Source organism: Haliotis rufescens, unplaced genomic scaffold (assembly GCF_023055435.1).
Source record: "Haliotis rufescens isolate VD_foot unplaced genomic scaffold, xgHalRufe1.0.p SCAF_21, whole genome shotgun sequence".
Classification (NCBI taxonomy): domain Eukaryota; kingdom Metazoa; phylum Mollusca; class Gastropoda; order Lepetellida; family Haliotidae; genus Haliotis; species Haliotis rufescens.
This window is the reverse complement of record NW_025963902.1, coordinates 13,641,397-13,666,702: the sequence shown is the minus strand read 5'-3', so window position 1 is coordinate 13,666,702 and position 25,306 is coordinate 13,641,397. Positions and strand designations below refer to the sequence as shown.

Below are 25,306 nucleotides of genomic sequence, written 5' to 3'. Positions count from 1 at the left end.
TGTGATTATAGAGCATTGTGTGAACATAAATTAGGTTGATTGGATATGGATAAATGTTATACACCAGTTATCGAATCAGGAATATAGTGCGTGGCATGACGATCAATTATTTGTCTGTGTCATTAACGAGTTGATTAGGAGGTATTTCAGAAATATCAATATATTATAACATTATTAAGCAAACCAACTGCTTGTTTCTGATAACAACATCATGTTTGCCAAACGTGGTATTTAATGTCTATTAATCGTAATAGATGTCCGCTGTCCAAATCTATAACGAATTTCTTTGTTGTATTTCTTGTTCTATTCCCAGCAAAGCCAAACATTCAGCCAGTTATGATTCGAGTAATAAAGGGGCCGACATAGTGGGTGTATCATGATACTGTCCCAAGTCCGCCAAGTATGATCTTTTTCCATCACAAGGGATCAATATTTCAAAGTTTCATTGCTTAAGGATATTTTTAACAATATCAGCTTTCATTTTATTCTTGTTATTTTCAAAAGACATTGAATTGTTAAATACATTCTGAAACGTGTTTTGTAATTGATAAATGATCTTTTTAATATTGTTAGAATAATTTGGATAACTAAGATTGTTCGTGGCTGTATCCAAATTCCTGGGCATCATATTTGACCGTCATCTGACATTCTTACTACATGTCAAATATCTAATGGCATAGTGACTGAAGGCTGTCGACTTGTTAAAAGTCGTTTCGAATTCCGAGTGGGGAGAGACTACCCTCCTTCACTTGTACAGATAGTTGATACGCTCCAAACCATACCGAGAGGCATTAGAAACGCTCAATTTTAAGATATAATTTTTTAAGACCATATGAGGTCCTTTTACATTTTACCCTGTTGACACTGTCCATTGTTGGTTATTACTGTAAACATGTCATATGGGTTGCAAACAAAAACTGTTTCTGGAAACGAAGCCAATCACCAAAACGCAACACACCCCTGGGAATGCTGCTATCGATGCACATTTTGTGAAAGGCATGATGCACGTGCAAACCTCAAAGGTAGGCCCTATAAATGCACACCATGACATTTTGCCATCACTTGCCTACACAATGCCACGGTTAACGCAGGATCAGCGTAGTGAATCAATCGGGATGTTAAATGCTGGTCGTACCCAAGAACAAGTTGCTGCTCATTTCCATTGCTATCAAACGACCATATCGAGATTGCATGAGTGGTTGAGAACCACAGGCAGCGTAAGGGACCGTCCTCGACGACCCTACCGTGGACAAATCTTGACTCAGGCACACAGGCTAGCACGGCAGCGATGGACAGCTGGTGGAGGTAATCTCGGTGGTAGAGATTGGAGACAAGTTGTTTTTTCTGATGAATCACGTTTCACAGTCAGCTACCCTGACGGACGTTTACGTGTATACAGACGCCAACATGAACGATTTACACAACCATGTGTTATTGAACGTGATCAGTTTGGAGGTGGAGGTGTTATGGTTTGGGGAGCAATCAATGCAAATTTCCGCTCGGATCTTCTTGTTATTCAGGGGAACCTTAATGCCAGACATTACATTGCCAACGTTCTACAGCCTGTTCTGCTGTCATTACTGACTCAACGTGGTTTACGTCGCCATGTCTTTCAACATGACAATGCAAGGCCTCACACAGCCAGGATAACAAATGCCTTCTTGCAACAGAACAACGTTAAGGGGTTGGACTGGCCTTCAAGGTCCCCAGATTTGAACCCTATAGAACATTTGTGGGACGAACTTGGCCGCCGTGTCAACAAAATCCTCCACAGACGGTTCCACAACTGACTCAAGCTCTTCTGCCTCATTGGAGACGTATTCCTCAGGCTGCAATTCGTCGACAGTGTCTCTCAATGCCTCGCCGGCTTCAAAGCGTGCATTGCTGCACAAGGAGGACATACTCGTTATTGACACCACTCGCCTTTGACGTCATTTTCATATACATTAATTCTTTGTCACACAGTAACTGTTCATGAAATTCATCAGTGTAATCTTTAGTCAGTTGTATTGATTGTCATTTGTATATTTCATTTCAGTAAAAAATGATTGACACTTAAATTTGAGTATGCGTTATTTGTGCCTCTCAGTATAGATTATGGTTCCATTGTCTATGTTGGAGCGTGAAAAAGCAATTTAGACTAAATAGACACAATACACCATCAAGGCTTAAGGCTCTGTCTTGGAGCTTTTAGAACCTCTCTCTTGGACAGTTTGTATGTGGAGGCCAATGGACCCTCATTGGAACAATGGAACAACATGTCGATTGTTCCTTCACTTCTCCGAACTGATAACATAAGACAAGAGTAATCTTCCCTTGTACCGTATATAACAGTTATGTGCGCCTATCATAATTACGCCACAGTATGCCATTGTGTGAGTGAGTTGGGTTTAACGCCGCTTTTAACAGTATTCCAGTTATATCACGGCGTGTCAGCATAATGTGGAAGGAAAGCCTGAAGTGATGCAGGTCTCAGACGTTTACCACTTTTGTGAAACCCACGAGCACGGGTATGATGCTGACAACGAAGAAACATAATCGGGGCCAACCGGGATTCGAACCCAAAATCATAGGTTTCTGGGGTGCCCAAGGGACGCAACTCTGCACAGCGAATCGTGGCGCCTTAGACGACTGAAAGGAACTGAAAATAAATGTATTGGATTTTGCATTGATCGTATGTACATTTTATCCAGATACGCTTAATATAGGTCAAAATATTTAGTTGTATTTCGTTACCTATTTATCAGTTGGTTGTGTGCATTGTTATGTTGATACACATGCACATTCAAATATTGCTGTCAAGGTGAGAAGTATTGGCGCTTATTCTGGTGTCTAAAATTAATTAAAGCCTCTTCCAAAACATAAGTTGAAAAATCTATCTATTTATTACAGTCTATAAAAAAATAAAAATAAATCTAATTATTGTGTATTATGATAACCAGTGTGAAAGAAGGATCTTGTCGCTAATACTTATGTAACCAACGTCATTGTCGTATTTATGCATCGAACCTGTTACATTTACTGAAACTGTTGTTGTGCTACTGTTCATCAGTAAATATATGCACCACAATACAATTTAGCCACAAATACATCACATGTGTCCACATGGCCATGTGCTTTGCTATTTATAGCGCGACCCTAGATAAGCTCCGCCCACTGTGATTGATGCAGACTCTCAAGCACGACCAATTCCATATTTTCTGATAAAACTACGGGATATTTATTGACTTACATCTGGTTATGGAGTCATTTGTGGTATCCAAGGTTTGTCATTCAAGCTGATACGAAATTTGAGGGTCATCATGAACGTGCAAAAAAGACTTCTCTCGACACTCGCTTGTGTTTACGTTGATAGTTACTGTTCGCAACTGAAACACCGCCACCTTGCGGGATATTAATAGTCAGGGTGGGGCTTTAAAATATATACCAAAAGGTGGGTGATTGAGTGAGTGAGTGAGTTGGGTTTAGCGCCGCTTTTAACACTATTCCGAAGGTAATGTTGCTGTAGACAACGTGTTTTTCCTATACATACGGAGCTAGATAATAACAGATAAGGACATGAATGCGGTAATTGTATTCTTAAACAAGACGTGTTTGAATGTACATTTTCGTGAAATGTGAGAGATGTCAACAACTTATATAAATGACTACGGTAATGAACTTCACGATATAGACTTTGCTGTACGAGAAACATTACTTTGTATACTATTCTAAAACTCTTTCAATTGAAGATATAACCCGAAAATACAGAATGCGTTGTTGTTACAGGCTATTCTGTAAGCGCACAAGAGCGGGAATTCTTTTCATATAAAGTTTGATCTGCAGCATTGCCTAAAGTTGCTATTTAATTGTGTTAACTCTTGGAACCTTTTTGTAACTGCGGTAGATGAACGCAACGCCAATGTTCGTAAATCTAGACTTTATACACATATCGCTTGTTGAAATGTTTCTTGCCTTGAAACGACAGCGGAGAGTTCATTGGGTTTATTCAAGCAAAACCCAAGGATTTATACCCCACACCTCTCCTCGTATAACATTACCTACCTATTTCTCTAATGCTGTACGTCAAACACAATGGTATCTGACCTGATTTAGTTGACTCTTACGAGAAGCGATGTTCTGATAGAGACTATCATGCCATTTCGCTTTTATTGTGATGAATTCAGTTGTCTCCACCGTAGATTATTTTCATATCATACCTCTGACTGACCAATCAAAATCGAGTAATTCCTAAAAATTATGGATGAATTTATGACTAGATTTTTATGTAACGATGAAACTACAAATATGATTATCCCATACATGCATGAAGAGAGTATTACATTTACTGCAGTCAGACGCAGATCAGTGACAGAATAAATTGGTCCTTAATCGTACTGTATCGTATCAAGGATACTATCAAATACATAAATATCAATACATTACACAAGGTATACTTACCATGAATAAAAAAATACAAGCTGCGATATTAAATACACCAGCACCATACATCAAAAGGACCTAAACGACATAAAGATATCACATGATGATGTAGTGCCTTAAGTCATGGTATCATTTCATGGAAAATGCCAGATCACTTCGACATACATTATTAAAAACACAAACTTAGCTATAATATACACTATCATAGAGATCTCAATCTCAGAAATATATCATAAATATGAAGCACACAAATGTAGTGTCGTCATTCTTGGTATAATTTTAAAGAACATGCAAGATCCCTTTTCCATAGACATTTAAAACACACAATTAACTATTATATGCACCCTCACAGAACACCAAAAGCACCTAAACCACAGAAACATGTCACCATTACAAAGCTCAAAGATATCACATTGTTGCTTGTGACCAATGGCCCCATTTTCATAACGTTTCGCTGCCCATTAATCGTTTTGTTAATGAACTACAACTAGTTTTAAGTCAAACTGTGAAATATTGCTAGTTATTATACTGTCCTACGTCAACATCTTTTTATAAATATTGTATAACTTGTTCAAGACTCACTCACTCACTCACTCCAAAATATCTCATGCCCATGTACTGTCTTAATTCTTCATTTCACAGAACATGCAAGGTCTCGTATCCATACCTTATTAATAGCAAAAGCTGCACTTTTATGTAGAGGCCAATACGGTAAGATGAAAAAAATAATACACCCGAATCCATAATTAGTATGTAGTCGTCACGCTTGCATTAGAATTAAGACTGTTCAACATAAAACAATTCCAGTTATTGCAAACACCGAAAACATTAGGTTTTCAATTCGTTTCCAAATGCAATTGACCCCATCGAATGATCTTTCAGTGTTCGGGTCCATTGTCACACTGCGGTCGTTTCGGCTCAGCCGTCGGATGTTCAGAGTCACAATAATAACGTTCCGTTGCTTCCTGTCTGGAACCAGATTCCCTAAAAACGGAAATAACCTCCCATTGTTCATTTTCCTTTATTGAGGGTTCAACAAGAACTTTCGTCTCAACAATTTGTGTGTGTGTGTGGTCTCATAAACCCATATCGCAGCTGTAATAACACATGTTTGATTGTCAAATGGAAATCTTGTTGTGTCTATTGAACACTGGGTATTTCCGGTGAAGTCAGGAATCCATTTTACAGTGCCGTTTGATTTAATGTTAGCTAAGTAATTCTCCGCTGTCAGGTAAAGGTTTGTTCTCAGGGCTTTAGGGATGGCGATTTCAGGAATCCATATCTGTGTATCTGGGACAAATATTTCATGCAGACCTGGAAATTCGGTTTCATTCCACGATAAGGCTTTATCCACCCATTTTACAATAAAATGCATCCCTGTTGACAACATCTGATTCTTCTCATCCAAATCTAGGAGGTAATTCAACACCACATCCACAGATACATTCACAGCTTCGCCTACATCTCCAGGCAGGACATGTTTATTATAGTTGTTGAAAATATGCTGGTGTAATGATGCTTCCATGCTGCTTCCTTGAACACAGTAAAGACCAAAATAGATTCCAACAATGACACATAACATGTTGAATCGCGGAACAGACACTGTTACTGACAAATGTGAATGAAATAACTCGTGCTTAAAACTTCCAACAAAACTGGACGGATTAAAGTCAGGGTAAATTATGGGTAGTTTGTCATGCTGATAGAAATACATATGATAACATATATCTTCTCCTTGTCACATCGACATTGATTTCACACATCATGATGTGACTATGAAGCATTGTGTAAAAATAAATGCATTTGATTTAAATAGGAAAACAATTAAACACCCTTTTTCTACTCAGGAATATAATGTTTGGCATGGCAATCAAATATTCGCCTGTGACATTAAGGAGCAGATTAGGAAATATGTCAGAAACATCAATATATGTCAACAGGCCGTCACATTTGTCATACACAGCATTTCGTTATACTGTTGTCATTTCCGATATCGGGGATTCGATATTGGGAGCATGCCCTGAGACAAAAGAGAGCTTTCAGTTTATTCAAGCATGTGCGTTGACATTTAATTCCCAAAACATTTATTCATATATGATGACATACAATGCTAATGCTAATGCTAATGCTAATGCTAATGCTAATGCTAATAATAATAATAATAATAATGATGATGATGATGATGATGATGATGATATTAATAATAATATCCTGATACAGTTTGAATGTATGTCTGGGAATAAAAGCAATGTATATTATGTTGAAGAATTATGGGAAATGCGCACAGAACCATTATACAAAGTATTCAACAGTTACTAGCGTAATAACTGTAATTATAAATAACCTTCCTTTTCAGATAAAATTGACAGATCATAACATCTTCATGCAGCAGGTATGGTACAATGTACATGACAATCCTATGTGTGACATGTCATACCTATTTGGTTGAGCACGGTAAAGGATTTATGACTGTCTAAATATTAATTTGATTGATAAAACTACATACGTAGAGCATATACGGTAAACTGCGCAAGATGAGAAAGATGATATTTACTCTTGTCAGGATGGTAAATATTAATACCAGTAGTATTGGTAATAATTGTACACGTACAACATAATAATTTCGGCAAATACGGTAGTATAAGCAGGGAGATTAATCTGATTTAAGATACGAAGGTAGAAGGTAAAAACTATAGCTCCGTTTCAGTGATAGAATCGTAAGTTTCAGTAATAATTATGTTGGTTACAATGGTAATGTATTATTGAGCCGATGTTGCTATTGACTACGTGCAGTTGCTAATATACAGAGCTAGACACCATCATGTAATTGAGAGAATATGGTAAGTGTATATTCAAAGAATGCGAGTTTGTAAGAACATTTTTGTGAAAAATGACAGAAAACACCTAATTTAAATTAATATGACTACGGTGATGAAATTCATGTATGGGCTGTGATGTACCATTTGTAACTGTTTGAGTAATGTAACTTTGTATAATATCAAAATCCTTATACATAATAAGTGAATGAGTATGGTTTTACGCCGCTTTTAGCACTATTCCAGCAATATCTCGGCGGGGGACACCAGAAATGGGCTTCACACATTGTACCCATGTCAGGAATCGAACGCGGGGAATTAAACCACTAGGCTACCCGACCGCCCCTTATACATAATGACAAAACATAAACATACAAAATGTGTGGCTGTTATAGCCTATTCTGTAAGCGTGTTTAGTTGGTAAATCTACTCATACAGCATTTGATGGGCAACATTGCTTGAAGTAGCTGTGTTAACTCCAGACAGCGTCTTGTTACTAAGTTACATTTAGGCAACGCCAATGTACGTATAACAAGATTTTATACACGTATAGTATGTTGAACAATGTAATAATAGACATAGACTGGGAAAATAGTCGCAGGTGTTATAATATAGTAAGGAATATTTGCTTTGTACATTAACGACAGGTAAACTGGAGAAACATACGAGGCAATACACATAAAACATCATTGGATAGTGTTTGCGTATTACAAGGTAAAGATATCAATATCATGTTAGAACTAACATGAGAGCTTGAGGATACTGCAGTCCCCGATTCAATGTTAAGTCTAACATTTTCAATACAATAATAACAATGAAACAATAGAGGAGAGTTGTGTGAGTTCCTTTGGTTTATTCAAGCAAGTGTGCCTGAGAGTTTCTCTCAGATGTTCATGATAAGGTGGTTAAACAAATATCTGCTGGCAAGGGAATACTTTTCAGCGATGAGTGAAGAAGGGGTTTGTTATTGCTTAATAACACACTTGTCAGTGCTTCACCACGTCTTGTACGAGATATGAATGGGGTTGTTAGACAGTAATCTCGTTATTGACTTTAATAACGTTTTAGCCCATATTTTAAATCGTGCCTGTTGAGAAGGGAATACACATCAACACTTGACCATGGCATTTACACGGTGCCTGCTGACCGTATCTATGATCATGTAATTTAACGTTCGCGTGTATGTCTTTACTAAGTGAGTCACTGCATTTGACTAGTGGCACTATGAGCGAAGTAGCTAGTGATCTGCCATTTTAATATTTCCTCTGTTAAGGTTAATTTGTGAAAATATTAAAATATCAATAACTATATGCGCTGTAACACTACTTTTAAAATCTTTAAACACTCGCTGTGATAAGATATTTTGGCTTTTCCAAATGGGTGAATGTAACACCAAATTCAACACACTTCTAGCTTTGGATTGGTAAATAGTCGAGTCTTCATCGAAAACATTAGTAACGCCCTCGGGCTTCGTTGAGACACAATCAGCCAAGTCACAATCTAGTGTGGTTGACTCTTGCAAGAAGCAATATAATGCTTAAGAATATTATACCCGCTCTCGCTTATGTGGTGATGAAGCCGTCACATCATCTGTCTCCACCGAAAATTATTATGATTTGACACCTCCGACTGACCATTATAATAGAGTAATTTCTGAAATTCATGGCAGAATGTATGACAGTATATTTTTACGTTACGCGATGAAACTGCACATACAAGATTATCTCAATATAAGAGACAATATTACATTTACTACACTTAGCAACAAAGTACAAATATTATGCATTGGTTGTTATGCGCATGGCATTGTATCATTTAACAGAACATACAAGATCACTTCACAATACCTCATTGAAAACACACACTTAGCTTATAAATACACCATCACAGTACACCCAAAAGACCTAGCAATAGAAACAGGCAAAAAACAATTAAGCCCTCAGATATCAGACGTCAGCGTTGTGTCTTAATTATTCATATTATTTGACAGAACATAGCAAAAGCTGTACAATATATCGGTCATTATACTTAAGGTATCGTATCAAGGATACTAAAATATATAATACAAGGTCAATTTACCATATATTAGAAAAAAACACAAACTATGATATTATATACAATATCACAATACATTGAAAAGATTTATGCCACAACTATAAAGCTCAAAAGATATCAGATGCTGATGTAGTCTCTTAATCCCTTGCATCATTTCACATAACATACAAGGTCACTTTCCCATACCTTATTAACAGCAAAAGCTGTTCTTTTATACAGACACAAATACGGTAAGATGACCACAAATAATAACCCTAAATCCATCTCATTGCTGTGTATAAGTAGTATACAGTCATCATTTTTCTATCAGAATGAAGACTGTTCCACATAATACAATTCCAGTTATTACAAACACAGAAAATAAAATATTTTCAATTCGTTTCCAAACGCAGTTAATCTTTGTTTTGTTCCCATCCTCGGATCTTTCAGTCTTCGGGTCCACTGCGTTATCCCCGTTGTTTGGCCTCAGCTTCAGAAGAACTACCGTACAGGCGATTGACAGAGCTGACAATATGAGCTGTCCTCCAACAAACATCCCAAATATAGGCATGGTGAGGGAGTTAGCGGGGATTCTACCAAAGATGACGCCCAGCATAACGGAGTAGAAAAGCATCAATGTCGTGGCCAATCCAACTTTCTCCCCACTCTCAGCCGGCAACAGGAACACGAAGGGGTTCAAAAAGGAGGTTACAACAGCAGGTAATATCAAGCTGACTAAGTAATACTCTCGTCGTCGTCGGATATTCAGAGTCACAACAATAACGTTCCGTTGCTTCCTGTCTGGAATCAGCTTACCTTATACGGAAATAACCTCCCATTGTCCATTTTCCTTTATTGAGGGTTCAACAAGAACTTTCGTCTCAACAATTTGTGTTTGTTTGTTCTCATATACCCATATCAAAGCAGTAATAAGACATGTTTGATTGTCAAATGGAAATCTTGTTGTGTCTTTTGAACACTGGGTATTTCCGGTGAAGTTAGGAACCCATTTTACAGTTCCATTTGATTTAATGTTAGCCAGGTAATTCTCCGCTGTCAGTCAAAGGTTTGTTCTCAAGGCTTTAGGGATGGCGATTTCAGGAATCCATATCTGTGTATCTGGGACAAATATTTCATGCAGACCTGGAAATTCGGTTTCATTCCACGATAAGGCTATATCCACCCATTTAACAATAAAATGCATCCCTGTTGACAACATCTGATTCTTCTCATCCAAACCTAGGAGGTAATTCAACACCACATCCACGGATACATTCACAGCTTCGCCTACATCTCCAGGCAGGACATGTTTATTATAGTTGTTGAAAATATGCTGGTGTAATGATGCTTCCATGCTGCTTCCTTGAACACAGTAAAGACCAAAATAGATTCCAACAATGACACATAACATGTTGAATCGCGGAACAGACACTGTTACTGACAAATGTGAATGAAGTAACCCGTCCTTAAAGCTTCAAGCAAAACTGGACGGATTAAAGTCTGTGGTGATTATGGGTAGTTTGTCATGCTGATAGAAATACATATGATTACATATATCTTCTCGTCGTCACAACGACATTGATTTCACACATCACGATGTGACTATATTACATTGTGTAAACATCAATGCATTTGATTTAAATCGGAAAAAGATTATACACCCATTATCTACTCAGGAATATAATGTTTGACATGACGATCAAATATTTGACTGTGATATTAACGAGTACATTAGGGTTGTGTGTCAGAAATCATCAATATATTTCATTATTAAGCATTAGTAAACCAGCTGCTTGTTTCTGATAACATCAGCATGTTTTCCAAACGTGGTATTTTATGTCTATTACTCGTCAAAGATGTCCGTTAGTCCAAATGTATTACCAATTTTTTCGTTTTGTTTCATATTCTATTCCCAGCAAAGCCAATATTCAACAATGTATGGCTGTTCAAGGATTATCTCATCCAGATTACCAGAAAACTGTTCAATTTTTACAGCAGAGGCAAAGGCTATTTTAACAGCACTTAAATACATCAACAGACGACAATCGAAACATAACAACTTCATAATTTTTTTCAATTCTATTTCTTGCCTCCAGGCTATTAAAAACATGTCAGCCACGCATCCAAATTGTCGAATTGTTGAATGATCTTTCTACTGGCCAACGCGACATCGTTTTCTGTTGGTTACCCAGCAATGTTGGTATCACTGGGAACACAATGGCCGATTCTGACACCACTTTGTATCCCATACACTGATATCAAACCTCTCATCAGATGTTATATCCGAGGTCTGATGCAAAAGAAGTGGGACACCCAGGTAGGTATCAATAAATTACATGAAATTACACCAAATATCGGTTACACCTACTTGGGCTGTCAGTCCAGATTTGAAGAGGTCATAATGTGACGATGTCGCACTGGCCATAGCAGATATACACACGAATATTTTCTGAAAAGTGAGGATCATCCATTTTGTATCCCTTGTGATGAGAGAATCACGGTCAAGCATGTCCTGCTTTACTGTATTGATTTTGCCATCACAAGGGATCAATATTTCAAAGCATCATCTATTAAGGATCTTTTAAATAAACTCACTCAGTCATTTAATTATAGGTTTTTTAAAAGAAATTCAACTTTTTGATAAATTTTGAATTGTGTAAATAGCTATATTATATATTGGTAATATATAATTTGTAACTTGGATTGTCAGTGGCTATATTCTCAAAGGGGGTTGAAGTAGCATAAAATTATTGTCCCCCTGAGAGGATATGTAAGACCACATCATTCAAAGTACATTTATTCTTATCTCGATTTTAAACGTAGTATATTTGTTTATTTTAACGGTTTGCTAAATTGCATACCATTACCAGCATCTGAAGGGTCGGCGTAAATCCTGCTGGGGAGCCGTGCAGGTAGCAGAAGTAATGTAAGTCCCCTCGGTCCCTTTTAAGATGGCCTAACTTTGGTTGCTGGTGATCAATAGCCCATTTTTATATTGTATTGTTGATTATAATTGTATTGTTTTAACTGTTCTCAAATAGTTTTACAATTGAAACTGTTATATTCTAGTTATCTTACTGTCCATTGTTGACAGCTTTTTATTAAATCAAAATATAATTATTATAACTGTTTCGTCGCGATATGGCTGAAATACTGCCGATGTGACGTTAAATTTCACTCACTCACTCACACAATTTATGAATCGAGTAATAACCGGGCCGAGATGTAATTGTGGTATGATACTGTCCCACGTCCTCCCAGCATGATCAGTGAGTATGGATTAATGCTGCTTTGGACATTAATTAGTTACAATATGACGTGTCAGCCTCTTCCGGTAGGAAAGCTCGAAGTAATACATACCTAAGACATTTACCACATTTGTGAAACGCACGGGTACAAGAATGGTAATTCAAACCTTTGCATGTTTGCACATCTACAGGAAGCACACCTACTTTCCGAGCGTACAATAGTGATGTGGAGCTAATTCTACAATGTTAACCGGTCTATGCGCCACTTCATATACCACACCATTGACTGTATATCAAAGACAAATATACACTTTGAATACATTGCCACTTCATGTATTTTCCATTCACTTAGTCTCAATATGCTGCCGTAGAATAAAATATATGCGTACTGTACACTTAATTTCATGTGCTACCTCCAATGTTTGATCAAGCCCTTGAATGGCCCCTTCTTTTGGGGGGCCAGGGGCCACACGCAGCAGGGGCTCCCCGGCAGACATCCATATATGAATATGTTGGGTGACACAGTAAATGTTCCTGTGTTCGGATATTGGTACCTTGTTCGTTTATCCAAAGTGCTCTGGGCTGCCGGTCTATAATGCTAAATTCCCAAATTAACTTATACGTATTGACTTTCGTTTTCTTTGATTCCTATCTTTTCCGTCACTGGGAGATGGAAAAGCTCAACAGGGCATCACATTTGTCCTACACAGGATTTCATTATACTGTTGTCAGTTTCGATATCGGGGATTCGATATTGGGAGCTAGCCCTGAGACAAAAGAGAACTTTCAGTTTATTCAAGCATGTGCGTTGACATTTAATTCCCAAAACATTAAGTCATATAAAATAATCACATACAATGCTAATGATAATGATACTAATATCCTGATACAGTTTCAATGTATATCTGGGAATAAAAGCAATGTATATAATTTTGGAGGAATTATGGTAAATGCGCACAGAATGAATATACAAAGTATGCAACAGTTATGTCTGTAATGATAAATAACCTTCCTTTTCAGATAATATTGACTGATCATAACATCTTCATGCAGCAGGTATGGTACAATGTACATGACAATCCTATGTGTGACATGTCATACCTATTTGGTTGAGCACGGTAAAGGAATTATGACTGTCTAAATATTAATTTGATTGATAAAACTACATACGTAGAGCATATACGGTAAACTGCGCAAGATGAGAAACATGATATTCACTCATGTCAGGATGGTAAATATTAATACCAGTAGTATTGGTAATAATTTATACACGTACAACATAATAATTTCGGCAAATACTTTAGTATAAGCAGGGAGATTGATCTGATTTAAGATACGAAGGTAGAAGGTAAAATCTACAGCTCCGTTTCAGTGATAGAATCGTAAGTTTCAGAAATAATTATGTTGGTGACAATGGTAATGTATTATGAAGCCGTTGTTGCTATTGACTACGTGCAGTTGCTATATATACAGAGCTAGACATCATCGTGTAATTGAGAGAATATGGTAAGTGTATATTCAAAGAATGCGGGTTTGAAAGTACATTTTTGTGAAATATGACAGAAAACACCTAATTTAAATTAATATGACTACGGTAATGAAATTCATGTATGGGCTGTGCTGTAACATTTGTAACTGTTTTAGTAATGCAACTTTGTATAATATCAAAATCCTTATACATAATGAGTGAATGAATTTTACGCCGCGTTTAGCAATATTCCAGCAATATCACGGCGGGGGACACCAGAAATGGGCTTCACACATTGTATCCATGTCGGGAATCGAACCCGGGTCTTCGGCGTGACGAACGCTTAAACCACTAGGCTACCTGACCGCCCCTTATACATAATGACAAAAACATAATAATACAAAATGTGTGGCTCTTATAGCCTTTTCTGTAAGCGTGTTTAGTTGGTAAATCTACTCATACAACATTTGATGGGCAACATTGCTTGAAGTAGCTGTGTTAACTCCAGGCAGCGTTTTGTTACTAAGTTACATTTAGGCAACGCCAATGTACGTATAACAAGATTTTATACACGTATAGTATGTTGAACAGGTAATAATAGACATAGACTGGGAAAATAGTCGCAGGTGTTGAAATATAGTACAGGAATATTGGCGTTGTACATTAAAGACAGATAAACTGGAGAAACATACGAGGCAATACACATAAAACATCATTGGAAAGTGTTTGCGTATTACAAGGTTAAGATATCAATATCATGTTAGAACTAACATGAGAGCTTGAGAATACCACAGTCCCCGATTCAATGTTAAGTCTAACATTTTCAATACAATAATAACAATGAAACAAGAGAGAAGAGATGTGTGAGTTCCTTTGGTTTATTCAAGCAAGTGTGCCTGAGAGTTTCTCTCAGATATTCATGATTAGGTGGTTAAACAAATAGTGGAAAGTGTCCACGTATTACAAGGTAAAGATATCAATATCAACCATTTAGAACTAACATGTATTTGTACAGATTAGATTGAGCATGAAAATACCACAGTACAGATTCAAACTGAACTCGAACATTTTCTTTACAATAATAACAATGAGACAAGTGAGGAGAGATGTGTGAGTTCCTTGGGTTTATTGAAGCAAGTGTGCCTGAGACTGAAACCCAAAGGAGATGTTGGTGATTAGGTGGTTAAACACATATGTGCTGGCAAGGTAATACTTTTCAGCGATCGACCAAGTTTGTTATGAGAGAAGAAAGGGTTTTTTTATTGCCAAAAACCATACTTTTCAGTGCTTCACCACGTCTTGTACGAGAGAAGAATGGGTTTGTTAGACAGTAATCTCGTTATTGACTTTAATTACGTTTTAGCCCATATTTAAAATTATGCATGTTGGGAAGGGAATACACATCAACACTTGACCATGGCATTTACACGTGAAGGAAGGAGGGAGCTGACAATGATGCGGTGCCTGCTGACCGTATCTTTGATTATGTACTTTAACGTTCGCGTGTATTTCTTTACTAAATGACTGTCACTGCGTTTCACTAGTGGCATCGTATACCACTGTGGCTAGTGATTTGCGATTTAAAGTTAATTTGTGAAAAATATAAAATAACTGTATGCGCTGTAACACTACTTTTAAGATCTTTAAATCATCGTTGCGATAAGATATTTGTGCTTTGTCAAATGGGTGAATGTAACACCACATTCAACGCACCTTTCGCTTTGACGTGGTAAATAGTCGAGTCTCCATCGACAACATAAGCAACGCCCTCGGGCTACGTTGACTTGCAATCAGCCAAGTCACATAATCTAGTGTGGTTGACTCTTGCAAAAGCAATATAATGCTTTAGAATATTTTACCCTCTCTTGCTTATGTGGTGATGAAGTTGTCAAATCAGCTGTCTTTACAGAAGATTGTTATGATTTGGTACTTCCGACTGACCATTTAGAATAGAGTAATTTCTGAAATTCATGGCAGAATGTATGACAGTATATTTTTACGTTACGCGATGAAGCTGCACATACATGATTATCTCAATATAAGGGAAAATATTACAATTACTATACTTTGCAACAATGTACCAATATTATACATTGGTTGTTATGTGCATGGCATTGTATCTTTTAACAGAACACACAAGATCACTTACCCATACCTCATTGTATACACACACTTTGCTTATATATACACCATCACAGTAAACCATAAAGCCCTCAGATATCAGACGTCAGCGTTGTGTCTTAATTATTCATATTTTTTTTAGAGAACATAGCAAAAGCTGTACAATATATCGGTCATTATACTTAAGGTATCGTATCAAGGATACTATAAGATATAATACAAGGTCAATTTACCATATATATGAAAAACACACAAACTATGATATGATATACAATATCACAATACATCGAAAAGATTTATGCCACAAATATAAAGCTCAAAAGATATCAGATGCTGATGTAGTCTCTAATACTTTGCATCATTTCACAGAACATACAAGGTCATTTTCCCATACCTTATTAACAGCAAAAGCTGTTCTTTTATACAGACACAAATACGGTAAGATGACCACAAATAATAACCCCAAATCCATCTCATTGCTGTGTATAAGTAGTATGCAGTCGTCATGTTTGCATAAGAACGAAGACTGTTACACATGATACAATTCCAGTTATCACAAATACAGAAAATATAATATTTTCAATTCGTTTCCAAACGCAGTTAATCTTTGTTTTGGTCCCATCCTCTGACCTTTCAGTCTTCGGGTCCACTGCCTTATCTCTGTTGTTTGGCCTCAGCTTCAGAAGAACTACCGTACAGGCGATTGACAGAGCTGACAATATGAGCTGTCCTCCAATAAACATCCCAAATATAGGCATTGTGAGGGAGTTAGCGGGGATGCTACCAAAGATGACACTCAGCATAACGGAGTAGAAAAGCATCAGTGTCGTGGCCAATCCAACTTTCTCCCCACTCTCAGCCGGCAACAGGAACACGAAGGGGTTCAAAAAGGAGGTTACAACAGCAGGTAATATCAAGCTGACTAAGTAATACTCTCGTCGCCGTCGGATGTTCAGAGTCACAACAATAACGTTCCGTTGCTTCCTGTCTTGATCCAGCTTACCTAATACGGAAATAATCTCCCATTGTCCATTTTCCTTTATTGAGGGTTCAACAAGAACTTTCGTCTCAACAATTTGTGTGTGTGTGGTCTCATAAACCCATATCACAGCTGTAATAACACATGTTTGATTGTCAAATGGAAATCTTGTTGTGTCTATTGAACACTGGGTATTTCCGGTGAAGTTAGGAATCCATTTTACAGTCCCGTTTGATTTAATGTTAGCTAAGTAATTCTCCGCTTTCAGGTAAAGGTTTGTTCTCAAGGCTTTAGGGATGGCGATTTCAGGAATCCATATCTGTGTATCTGGGACAAATATTTCATGCAGACCTGGAAATTCGGTTTCATTCCACGATAAGGCTTTATCCACCCATTTTACAATGAAATACATCCCTGTTGACAACATCTGATTCTTCTCATCCAAATCTAGGAGGTAATTCAACACCACATCCACAGATACATTCACAGCTTCGCCTACATCTCCAGGCAGGACATGTTTATTATAGTTGTTGAAAATATGCTGGTGTAATGATGCTTCCATGCTGCTTCCTTGAACACAGTAAAGACCAAAATAGATTCCAACAATGACACATAACATGTTGAATCGCGGAACAGACACTGTTACTGACAAATGTGAATGAAATAACTCGTGCTTAAAGCCTCAAGCACAACTGGGCAGATTAAAGCCAGTGGTAATTATGGGTAGTTTGTCGTGCTGATAGAAATCCATATGATAACATTTGTCTTCTCGTTGTCACATCGACATTGATTTCACACATCATGATGTGACTATGAAGCATTGTGTAAACATCAATGCATTTGATTTAAATAGGAAAAAGATTAAACACCCTTTTTCTACTCAGGAATATAATGTTTGGCATGGCAATCAAATATTTGACTGTGACATTAAGGAGCAGATTAGGACATATGTCAGAAATATCAATATATGTCATTATGAAGCATCTGTAAACCAACTGCCTGTTTCTGATAACATTAGCATGTTTTCAAACTTGGTATTTAATGTCTATTAATCGTAAAAGATGTCCGCTGGTCCAAATGTACAACCGATTCTTTTTCTTTTATTACATATTCTATTCCCAGCAAAGCCAATATTCAACCAATTATAAATCGAGTAAAAACCGGGCCGAGATGTAGTTGTGGTATGATACTGTCCAACGTCCTCCCAGCATGATCAGTGAGTATGGATTAATGCTGCTTTGGACATTAATTAGTTACAATATGACGTGTCAGCCTCTTCCGGTAGAAAAGCTCGAAGTAATACATACCTAAGACATTTACCACATTTGTGAAACGCACGGGTACAAGAATGGTAATTCGAACCTTTGCATGTTTGCACGTCTACAGGAAGCACACCTACTTTCCGAGCGTACAATAGTGATGTGGAGCTATAATGTACAATGTTAACCGGTCTATGCGCCACTTCATATACCACACCATTGACTGTATATCAAAGACAAATATACACTTTGAATACATTGCCACTTCATGTATTTTCCATTCACTTAGTCTCTATATGCTGCCGTAGAATAAAATATATGCGTACTGTACACTTAATTTCATGTGCTACCTCCAATGTTTGATCAAGCGCGAGAATGGTAATACGAACCTTCGTGTTTGCACGTCCACAGGATGCACACCTACTTCCGAGCGAACGTGGCTTGCATAGTGATGTAGTGCTTTATTGAACAATGTTAACCGGTCTATGCGCCACTTCATAAACCACACATTTGACTTTATATCAAAGACTGAAATACACTTTGAATAGAGTGCCAGTGCACGTATTTTCCAATCACTTAGGCTTCATATGCTGCCGTAGAGTAAAATATGTGGTACTGTGGTGATTACAATGTCCTTCTGGGCGGTCGGGTAGCCTGGTGGTTAAAGCGTTCATCACGCTGATCACTCGGGTTCGATTCCCCACATGAGTACAAGTTGTAAAGCCCATTTCGGGCGTCCCCGGCCGTGATATTGCTGGAATATTGCTAAAAGCGGCATAAAACCATTCTCACTCAATCAATCACTAACTCAATGTCCTTTTATTATTCATAAGTCCGCTTTATCCATTGAGTACACCTATCATTCCGTGCCGCGTCCTTGGTGTAGTGGAAAGAGCGTCTGCCCGGAGAGCAGAAGGTCGGGGGTTGGATCCCCGAACACACCATACCAAATGCCCTTAGAGGATGGCACTTGTTGTTACCCAGCCAGCCTGGTGCCGCAAAGGACTGGTTGGCTCAGAAAACAGTGTCTGAATAATTATGAACGCGACGTTACACCTCATCATTAGGGAGGTGGGATAGCCTAGTGGTTAGAAGGTTCGATCGAGATGCCAGAGGCCCGGGTTTAATTCCCCATATGGGTTCTATGTGTGAAGCCCACTTCCATGACATTGCGGGAACATTGCTAAAAGTGGCGTAAAACCGTACTCACTCACTCATTTACCAAGAACTGGAGCCTGATAAGGTGGATGGCAGAAAGCGAACACACAACCTACTGGCCTACAAAAACACCTTATTGACTGCATGGATTACACTGATTCGTGGGTTAAATTTTCATATCACAGTAAATATTGACGCATTATCTACATTTTTCTCGTTGAAGTTGTTCTCTTGGCGTCTAAATGGTTGGCTTCACTACGGCTGTACACGGTGATATCACTTCAGTTATTACGATCGAATCAAGTCAAATTGCGAAGTACCCTGGACGATATGGGTTGTTTGTCATTGCTTTCAGGTGTAACATATTAATGGGTCTGGCGTTGTTTCTGTGGAAACCACAAAGTGACATCATTGGGAATATTTTCCCATTTCCACCCATGTTTTTTTGGTCAAAACGTAACTCCTGATAAGACGAACTCCTTTTGCGTTCTGCTTTTGACAAGCACAAATGTCGGGATTCCGTTTTGTATATATTTTAGTCAATGTGTAAAATCAGCCAATGTGTGATATGACTGAAAGTTTCTACTGAGGTAATTTGCAAACCGCCAAAATATTTCAGTCATTTTACAATTATTTTGCCGTCATATTGAGGTAACGGGTGTAACATATTAATGGGACTGACTTTGTTTCTGTGGAAACCACAAAGTGACATCATTGCATCTTTCGTCGCCATTCTGATAATATAGGGAGTAGTGGTTGGAATATTCCATGCCAAGTTTAACTAAGTTTTCCCATTTCTACCCATGTTTTTATTGTCAAAACGTAACTCCTCATTAGGCGTGAACAAGCACACATGTCGGGATTCTGTTTTTGTATATGTTACAGTCAATGTGTAAAATCAGTCAATGTGTAATATCACTGAAAGTTTCACTGAGGTAATTTGCAAAACGCCAAAACATTTCATTTTACAATAATTTTGCCGTCATATTGACTAAAAGTTATAAAGAAGTTCAACATGACAATAGAATCTTAATGCTAATTCCCCAAATTAACTTAAACATACTGACTTTCGTTTTCTTTGATTCCTATCTTTTCCGTCACTGGGAGATGGAAAAGCTCAACAGGCCATCACATTTGTCCTACACAGGATTTCATTATACTGTTGTCATTTCCGATATCGGAGATTTGATATAGAGGGCTAGCCCTGAGACAAAAGAGAGCTTTTAGTTTATTCAAGCATGTGCGTTGAAATTTAATTCCCAAAACATTAATTCATATATGATGACATAGAATGCTAATGCTTATAATAATGGTAATAATAATGCTAATAATAATAATGATAATGCTAATATTAATAATAATAATAATAATAATAATAATAATAATAATATCCTGACACAGTTTCAATGTATGTCTGGGAATAAAAGCAATGTATATGATGCTGGAGAATTATGGTAAATGCGCACAGAACCATTATACAAAGTATGCAACAGTTACTGTCGTAATGTCTGTAATGATAAATAACCTTCCTTTTCAGATAAATTGACTGATCATAACATCTTCATGCAGCAGGTATGGTACAATGTACATGACAATCCTATGTGTGACATGTCATACCTATTTGGTTGAGCACGGTAAAGGATTTATGACTGTCTAAATATTAATTTGATTGATAAAACTACATACGTAGAACATATACGGTAAACTGCGCAAGATGAGAAAGATGATATTTACTCTTGTCAGGATGGTAAATATTAATACCAGTAGTATTGGTAATAATTTGTACACGTACAACATAATAATTTCGGCAAATTCTTTAGTATAAGCAGGGAGATTGATCTGATTTAAGATACGAAGGTAGAAGGTAAAAACTATAGCTCCGTTTCAGTGATAGAATCGTAAGTTTCAGTAATAATTATGTTGGTGACAATGGTAATGTATTATGAAGCCGATGTTGCTATTGACTACGTGCAGTTGCTATAGATGCTGAGCTAGACATCATCATGAAATTGAGAGAATATTGTAAGTGTATATTTAAACAATGCGGGTTTGAAAGTACATTTTTGTGAAATATGACAGAAAACACCTAATTTAAATTAATATGACTACTGTAATGAAATTCATGTATAGGCTGTGCTGTACCATTTGTAACTGTTTGAGTAATGTAACTTTGTATAATATCAAAATCCTTATACATAATGAGTGAATGAATTTTACGCCGCGTTTAGCAATATTCCAGCAATATCACGGCGGGCGACACCAGAAATGGGCTTCACACATTGTACCCATGTCGGGAATCGAACCCGGGTCTTCGGCGTGACGAGCGAACGCTTAAACCACTAGGCTACCCGACCGCCCCTTATACATAATGACAAAAACATAAAAATACAAAATGTGTTGCTCTTAATAGCCTATTCTGTAAGCGTGTTTAGTTGGTAAATCTACTCATACAACATTTGATGGGCACCATTCTTTGAAGTAGCTGTGTTAACTCCAGGCAGCGTTTTGTTACTAAGTTACATTTAGGCAACGCCAATGTACGTATAACAAGATTTTATACACGTATAGTATGTTGAACAGGTAATAATAGACATAGACTGGGAAAATAGTCGCAGGTGTTGAAATATAGTACAGGAATATTTGCTTTGTACATTAAAGACAGATAAACTGGAGAAACATACGAGGCAATACACATAAAACATCATTGGAAAATATCTGCGTATTACAAGGTAAAGATATCAATATCATGTTAGAACTAACATGAGAGCTTGAGAATACCACAGTCCCCGATTCAATGTTAACTCTAACATTTTCAATACAATAATAACAATGAAACAAGAGAGGAGAGATGTGTGAGTTCCTTGGGTTTATTCAAGCAAGTGTGCCTGAGAGTTTCTCTCAGATGTTCATGATAAGGTGGTTAAACAAATATCTGCTGGCAAGGGAATACTTTTCAGCGATCGACCAAGTTTGTTATGAGTGAAGAAGGGGTTTGTTATTGCTAAATAACACACTTGTCAGTGCTTCACCACGTCTTGTACGAGAGATCAGTGGGTTTGTTAGACAGTAATCTCGTTAATTGACTTTAATTACGTTTTAGCCCATATTTTAAATCGTGGCTGTTGAGAAGGGAATACACATCAACACTTGACCATGGCATTTACACGGTGCCTGCTGACCGTATCTATGATCATGTAATTTAACGTTCGCGTGTATGTCTTTACTAAGTGAGTCACTGCATTTGACTAGTTGCACTATGAGCGACGTATACAGCTGTGGCTAGTGATCTGTGATTTTAACATTTCCTCTGTTAAGGTTAATTTGTGAAAAATATAAAAAATTAATAACTATATGCGCTGTTACACTACTTTTAAAATCTTTAAACGCTCGCTGCGACAAGATATTTCTGCTTTTCGAAATGGGTGAATGTAACACCAAATTCAACACACTTCTAGCTTTGGATTGGTAAATAGTCGAGTCTTCATCGAAAACATAAGCAACGCCCTCGGGCTTCGTTGAGACACAATCGGCCAAGTGACATAATCTAGTGTGGTTGACTCTTGCAAGCAGCAATATAATGCTTGAGAATATTATACCCTCTCTCGCTTATGTGGTGATGAAGCCGTCAAATCAGCTGTCTCCACTGAAGATTATTATGATTTGATACCTCCGACTGACCATTTAGAATAGAGTAATTTCTGAAATTCATGCAGAATGTACGACAGTATATTTTTACGTTACGCGATGAAACTGCACATACATGATTATCTCAATATAAGAGAAAATATTACATTTACCACACTTAGCAACAAAGTACCAATATTATACATTGGTTGTTATGCGCATGGCATACAAGATCACTTCACAATACCTCATTGAAAACACACACTTAGCTTATATATACACCATCACAGTACACCCAGAAGACCTAACAATAGTAATAGGCAAAAAAATATAGCCCTCAGATATCAGACGTCAGCGTAGTGTCTTAATTATTCATATTATTTGACAAAATATAGCAAAAGCTGTACAATATATCGGTCATTATACTAAAGGTATCGTATCAAGGATACTATAAGATATCACACAAGGTCAATTTACCATATATTAGAAAAACCCACAAACTATGATATTATATACAATATCACAATACATCGAAAAGATTTATGCCACAAATATAAAGCTCAAAAGATATCAGATGCTGATGTAGTCTCTAATCCTTTGCATCATTTCACAGAACATACAAGGTCACTTTCCCATACCTTATTAACAGCAAAAGCTGTTCTTTTATACAGACACCAATACGGTAAGATGACCACAAATAATAACCCCAAATCCATCTCATTGCTGTGTATAAGTAGTATGCACTCGTCATGTTTGCATTAGAACGAAGACTGTTACACATAATACAATTCCAGTTATTACAAAAACAGAAAATAAAATATTTTCAATTCGTTTCCAAACGCAGTTAATCTTTGTTTTGTTCCCATCCTCTGGCCTTTCAGTCTTCGGGTCCACTGCCTCATCTCTGTTGTTTGGCCTCAGCTTCAGAAGTACTACCGTACAGGCGATTGATAGAGCTGACAATATGAGCTGTCCTCCAATAAACATCCCAAATATAGGCATGGTCAGGGAGTTAGCGGGGATGCTACCAAAAATGACGCTCAGCATGACGGAGTAGAAAAGCATCAGTGTCGTGGCCAATCCCACTTTCTCCCCACTCTCAGCCGGCAACAGGAACACGAAGGGGTTCAAAAAGGAGGTTACAACAGCAGGTAATATCAAGCTGACCAAGTAATACTCTCGTCGCCGTCGGATGTTCAGAGTCACAACAATACCGTTCCGTTGCTTCCTGTCTGGAACCAGCTTTCCTAATACGGAACTAACCTCCCATTGTCCATTTTCCTTTACTGAGGGTTCAACAAGAACTTTCGTCTCAACAATTTGTGTTTGTTTGGTCTCATATACCCATACCGAAGCAGTAATAAGACATGTTTGATTGTCAAATGGAAATCTTGTTGTGTCTATTGAACACTGGGTATTTCCGGTGAAGTTAGGAACCCATTTTACAGTTCCATTTGATTTAATGTTAGCTAAGTAATTCTCCGCTTTCAGGTAAAGGTTTGTTCTCAAGGCTTTAGGGATGGCGATTTCAGGAATCCATATCTGTGTATCTGGGACAAATATTTCATGCAGACCTGGAAATTCGGTTTCATTCCACGATAAGGCTTTATCCACCCATTTAACAATAAAATGCATCCCTGTTGACAACATCTGATTCTTCTCATCCAAACCTAGGAGGTAATCCAACACCACATCCACAGATATATTCACAGCTTCGCCTACATCTCCAGGCCGGACACGTTTATTATAGTTGTTGAAAATATGCTGGTGTAATGATGCTTCCATGCTGCTTCCTTGAACACAGTAAAGACCAAAATAGATTCCAACAATGACACATAACATGTTGAAGTAAGGAAAAGATGGTGTTACTGACAAATGTGAATGAAATAACTCGTGCTTAAAGCCCCAAGCACAACTGGGCGGATTAAAGTCAGTGGTAATTATGGGTAGTTTGTCGTGTTGATAGAAATACATATGATTACATATGTCTTCTCGTTGTCACAACGACATTGATTTCACACATCACGATGTCACTATGAAGCATTGTGTAAACATCAATGCATTTGATTTAAGTAGGAAAAAGATTAAACACCCTTTATCTACTCAGGAATATAACGTCTAGCATGATGATCAAATATTTGACTGTGACATTAACGAGTAGATTAGAGGTGTGTCAG

The 25,306-nt window shown here is 37.4% G+C and overlaps 1 protein-coding gene across 1 annotated transcript; it reads right to left on the bottom strand.

Moving 5' to 3' along the window:
* Positions 1 to 1,697: 1,697 nt before the first annotated feature.
* Positions 1,698 to 24,914, bottom strand: LOC124152988 (neuronal acetylcholine receptor subunit alpha-5-like). The gene is made up of 3 exons (XM_046526080.2): positions 23,970 to 24,914; positions 16,740 to 17,146; positions 1,698 to 1,884 (listed from the first exon to the last, which is right to left on the bottom strand). Exons 1-3 carry the CDS (start codon positions 24,912 to 24,914, stop codon positions 1,698 to 1,700), a joined length of 1,539 nt encoding a protein of 512 aa, XP_046382036.2.
* Between the last annotated feature and the right edge of the window lie 392 nt (positions 24,915 to 25,306).